The 5674-nt window shown below is 29.3% G+C and overlaps 1 protein-coding gene across 1 annotated transcript in view; it reads right to left on the bottom strand.

The window, feature by feature from the left end:
• Positions 1–1061: 1061 nt before the first annotated feature.
• Positions 1062–5674, bottom strand: part of LOC108727164 (orcokinin peptides type A) — a 21520-nt gene continuing 16907 nt past the window's right edge. The window contains exons 3-4 of the mRNA XM_018455153.1: positions 2901–3018; positions 1062–1543 (exon numbers count right to left, since the gene is read on the bottom strand). Of these exons, the coding sequence (XP_018310655.1) occupies positions 1336–1543; positions 2901–3018 (326 nt within the window). The 3' untranslated portion in view covers positions 1062–1335. The remainder of the gene's footprint in view (positions 1544–2900; positions 3019–5674) is intronic.

The following is a 5674-nucleotide window of genomic DNA, read 5'->3' as shown; positions in this document are numbered from 1 at the left end:
GACAGTATACAATAGAGAGAACAAACCACGTGATACATTTTATCCGATCATTGATCGGTCAAATTTCGTTAAAATGACAAAAGATTTAAGTCATTTCTAAATTACAAAGAGGGAAGAAATATCTTTGCCGTTTATGCTTTGGACATAAAGATATTTGAGTATACATATTTGCCCAATAGAAAGTCCTTCAAACAAGTTCTATTAAAGAGAAATGACACTTATAATGTTTGCATCTCCTGTTATTTCTCTTCTTAAGATTTAATCACATTGAGTATTTATTTTTGCACCATATATTTCTGAAATTCAAACAATGAGCTGAATTAATATATACAACTAATTACACATCAACAATATATACACGCCGTTTATATTTAGATATGAATTAGCTATTTTTATGATACAGAATATTTCGAAAAATCATTGAAAATAAAACGAGAGTAAGAGCTTCTTTTAAATAAAATCTAATTATTTTATTTAAGTATTATATTTTGAAATAAATAATTATTTCTCATATATTCTAGATATCCTTATGCAAAAATTTTTTCGTAAGTTTAGTTAAATAAAAATAATTTTTTTGTATTCCTCAATTTTGCTTAATTTATACGAGGATGAACTAACAAATATTCAACTTCAGCTACAAATTCTATTCTTATTGCACAAATTTTTTTATATAGGCCTTTACTAGTTGCAAATATCTAATTTTAACTATTAAAAAAATCTTTGAGAATATATATTATATAGTTAAATATAATTTCTGTAAAAAAATCTACTTTAAATTTAATTGAAATTTAATTGAAATACGCGAAAATCTATTTCCATCAGAATTTAATTCGTCATTTATAATTTTTTAATAACTAAATACATGAATGATTTTATAATTTTATCAATGTCTTGCAAATAAAACAATTTCCACTTTCTTAGTTCATCCTGTATAATTTGGAATTGAAAGTATACAATTAGTAATTTTGTGCATATCGAGAAAAGAAAAGATTATATTCAACTATTTTGCAAAAAAATCTACAATTTTGCTTGAAAAATAACCTCATGATTATAGGTGTGTGTGTACGTTTCATAATATAATAAAGTTCATTGTAATAAGTTCAGTTTTAAATTTGTAGCCTTTAGAGGACAGCAACAATAAAGCGATGATTTTAATTTCATTAATGTCAAATATCTTCCGAAGTTTCGTATAGATTACACGATTTTTTTTTTTAATAGAGCAAGTGTATACAGTTCGCATTCTGCGATGTTTCTCAGTGAGCTCATTTTTGCCCCCATCCCCTTCTTCGCTCTTTCTTATCCTTCATCTTGCTACTCTCTTCTATTCTGCGTCAATTAACGTCGCTGCCTATCTGCCAGATAATTATTGAGCCTTTTGACAAATCCGCCCCAACTAGCTCGATCGATCTCATCGAAGTTGCGCTTAAAGAAGCTGTCGAACGCAGTATCAATTTCGTCGATGTTCCTCTTTGAGAAATGATCGAATACTGATCGGTCGATCTCGTCGAAATTGCCAGGCCGTATGTTCATCACGCTGGGTTGCCTGCAATAATGGATATACTGTAACGAATATACAGGGTGTCCGAAAAATCGAGGTCAATACTTCGGAAAGTGATTCGGGATCCAAAAAGAAGGAAATATTCCTTTTCTATATAAATTAATAAACGACGTTTGTTTTAAAAACGCAATAAATTTCAGAGAGAGAGAGAGAGAGAGAGGTACGGAACTTGGCCGACGGAAAAAAGATGTAATTTAAATGAAATTTTATATTCATTGCTTTTTAATTTATTTTTCAAGTTAGAAAAATATTACCTTTTACTTTTTCACGAGATGTTTACAAAATCGATTTCTTTTATCTATAAATGTGCTTGTGAATATATCATACTAATAAATAATACAAATATACATTATATTCCTTTTTTTTGACGAAAATTGTTAGAAGGAAGGAGTTTTCGATGAAACTAGTCAAACACGATGGAAGTATGAATATTTATAAGTCAGATTAGCTAGAAGCGAAGTTCAATAGCAACGAACATTCTTTCCTTCTTTCTTTTTTTTCAGTGAACTCGGACAAACGTAACTGAATATCCATTACGTGATATTACCTGACATTCGATATTTATAAAAACAGTGGCATATATTGAAACAAAAAGGAACAGATTGATGCTCGTATCACATTAACAATTGAAGGTTGCATTACGTTTCTCTTGATCAATCAGAAAGAAACTATTAACCAACAGTTTCTTATCAACATTCTATTTTACAAAATTTATTATTTTTCTAAAATGTCACTTAAAAATAGTTTTACTATACAAGTAATCGCAGTGGGATATGGTCATATTCGGAAAAACAAATGTAAACAATAATAATATTATTCAACAACAAAAATACACGAAAACGAGGATAAATTATTTTCTGTAGTTTTTTGATCTACGATTTTCTTTACCAAATTTTCTGTCATTTCACAATGTTGAAATATTTGCAAAAGAGGGCTATTTTAGTTTACTTTGACACAATATATCTATAATATATGACGTGATACAAAAGTTTCACACGCATTGTAACTAAAATCGTTTATAGAATTATAGTTAAAAAATATTTACTTAATATTTAATTAATATTTAATTAATATAAAATACATCAAAGAGGCTTATATATATGTATATGTCAAGACCATTGCAGATCGTCTCTAATCTTTACGTTTATCTTAACTTATAGTAATAAATATTTACATTAACAAATTTACATTTGTTTAATGTAGTCGCTAAATCACTTATATATTGCGATATTTAATGGAGAGTATCTCGATAAAAAATTTAATGGAATACGAGACTTTTTGATTATTTGATAAGCTCATTTTATTATCAGAGATCGAAAATGAGGTATCGATAATAATTTACCTGAAAGGTATAAACCTCTTGCTCTCACCAAAGGTTGTTCCAGATAACGGATCCATTATTCCTCGATGTCCCTGTCGCAACAGATGGCCGATACCATTTATATTGTGACTGCCCATACCTTGAAAATTTCAGAAAGCTGCACTAATATCTCTGTTAATTTTAATGGAAGACTGGACAATATTATAGAAAGATCGGATAACCGGATTTTATCTGGAAATTGTACAAAAAGAAAAATTGAAAATCTAATCGTTTTTTACAATAAAAAAATTTTTTTTATATAAACCATTATAAATATAAAGATTTAATTTTTATACAAAAGATAGAAGATTTATACAACAGATTTACGATATTGCAGAAATGCTTATATTTCTTCTGAAAAATATAAAAATATTTAATATATCTTAATTAATATTTAAATATTATTTTTAAAATGTGTAGTTTATAAATTGGTCAGATATACATATAATAAAATGTATTGAAAGTTTAAAATAGGTATGTGTAATATTCTTTCTATACAAATTGTGGAAAACGATTTTTTCTACAATCCGGCCGGATAGCCGAATTATCTGGCCGAGTGATTGGATTATAAAAAACCAGTTGAATACCGGACAATTGCCGGATATCATCCCTAGAAAGAACAGATACGTTAGATAATATTTTATTAGTTTTTTGTTTAATAAAACAAAAAATACGATAACAAGAAATAGCAAAATATAATAATGTTCAAATTGTCGCTTTCCTTTAAGTTGATTAAATATTTGATGACTGTTACGATAATTTGATAGGCTGAATGTACCGCGAGAGAATTTTCAGAATTGAGGAATTTATTGTGAAAGTAACAGAATACATTTTTATATTCTATAATATCTGTGTGACGTATATTAAAAAGAATTTTGAGATAAATATAAATTAAGAGAAATTGATCCTTTTTGTTTTAGTAACGTTAATTTGTATATTGTTAGTATATTTTATTATAAAACGTATACATATAAAAAAAACGTGATATATGGAATTTTAGAATAAAATTAAGTGATAAAAAAAATTAAGTTGTATAGTTAATTTACAATGTATGCATAGGGTTGTTAGATGTCAGGTTTTGAACCGGACTGTTAGGTATTCAGAAGTCTTGTCCGGTGTCCGGTTGATATGTCAAACCGGACGTCATATGTCCGGTTTTTTGGTAATCGTCGCGGATGGACGAAGTCCGTCAAAATCAACAGAATGGAAATTGAATTGGTCAAAGCTGAATTACTTACAGTTAATTTTGACATGACGTGTAATGAAATCATAAATTATGTGAGATCTATAAAACCAAATATATTAAAAGCAGTGAAAAGTACAGAGAAGTACAATTTATCAAATAATTTTATGAACTTACAGTAGACTATAATCCTAATTAAGTCATTATAATTATTTAATGTTTTAACAAATGTAAAATATATTTTAATTTAATGTGTTGTTGAACACATTAAAAATTTTAACAATGTTAAATTTTACATGTATGAAACATGTGTTAATTTTGCTTTTTTATGAATAAACTATATTTTATATTAAACATAGTTAGTTAATGTTTATGTATAAACCAAATTCTGGAACAGATTTTCCCTTCGCTCTCTTTTTCTTTTAGTAAATCGTGTAGGTAAATTGGATTTATTATCTCTATCCGGTTTTGTCCGGTTATATTTTGTTATCAATGACAAAATGTCCGTTAATTTACACTTTTGGATTTGGCAACCCTATGTATGCGCAACGTTATACGTGGCGTAGATAAAAAATTTGTACATTGATTTTTTTCTACTGACGTAGCAACACTGTTGATTTTCATGTTGGCGTGGCATGTAGTAGGAAGTCTAACGAACACATTCAGTACAATTTTGATGACTAATAATTGCGCATGCAGTTTGTGGTATCAATAATTGTAGAAGTAATTTTTATTTGCACCGTTGAAACGGAGTGTAACATTTTGACAAAACAAAGTATGTAGGTATTAGAAAATTATTCGGAATGAATTCTGATCGAAATTATTCAATTATTCCTAGATCTTTATTGTATTTTCTAAGAAAAACGGAATAATTCCGATCGGAATTCATTCACTTGTTCCATGATAGATGTTCTAAGAATCAAATGTGAAACTCAGGAAGAATGGATCAGAAATTTGTGAAATGTAAACAATGTTAAGAACTCCCAAACCCTTCTTTCATAATGACTTTCCATGCGCGAAACGAAGTTCACCCCATCTCCCCCCTGCCCACGCGGCTTTCGATGTGAAGCGAGATCCATCCCACCCCCTCTTCTTGTCTAGGGGCGTACGATTTTCCACGCGAAGTGAGATCTGCCACACCAAAATATGGTTTGATTATTCTGTTTGATCCTCGCTTCTTGTGCTCTTGGGAGGGGAACTCTTGGCACCCCCCCCCCCCTAAAAAACAACCCAATCCATATTTTAATGTTGGGGTGACGCTCGCTTTGCATTGTAAAATGTAAAGAAAGCAAGGGCGTTGTAAAATGTATTGTCTTTACGCATACAATTTACAACGTGAAGCGTGAGGGGGAGAGTGTGAGGTAGTTCTTAATATTGTACATAGCAGAAATAAAGCATTATTTCTTAAACTTTTTTTGTTTATAACTTTTTAACGAGTACCTTGTTTGAGATTACTCAGGATCGGTATTTTTACCAATTATTTTGTTAATAACTTTTCAACGGATATTTATCGAACGTTATTCAGGATCATGATCTTGATAATATGTGTCCAGGTCAAGATCATTGGAGCGAG

This window comes from Mycetomoellerius zeteki, unplaced genomic scaffold (genome assembly GCF_001594055.1).
Source record: "Mycetomoellerius zeteki isolate Tzet28-1 unplaced genomic scaffold, Tzet1.0 scaffold471, whole genome shotgun sequence".
Taxonomy (NCBI): Eukaryota; Metazoa; Arthropoda; class Insecta; order Hymenoptera; family Formicidae; genus Mycetomoellerius; species Mycetomoellerius zeteki.
Note: the sequence above shows the minus strand (reverse complement) of the source record. Positions and strands in the feature narration are given on the sequence as shown.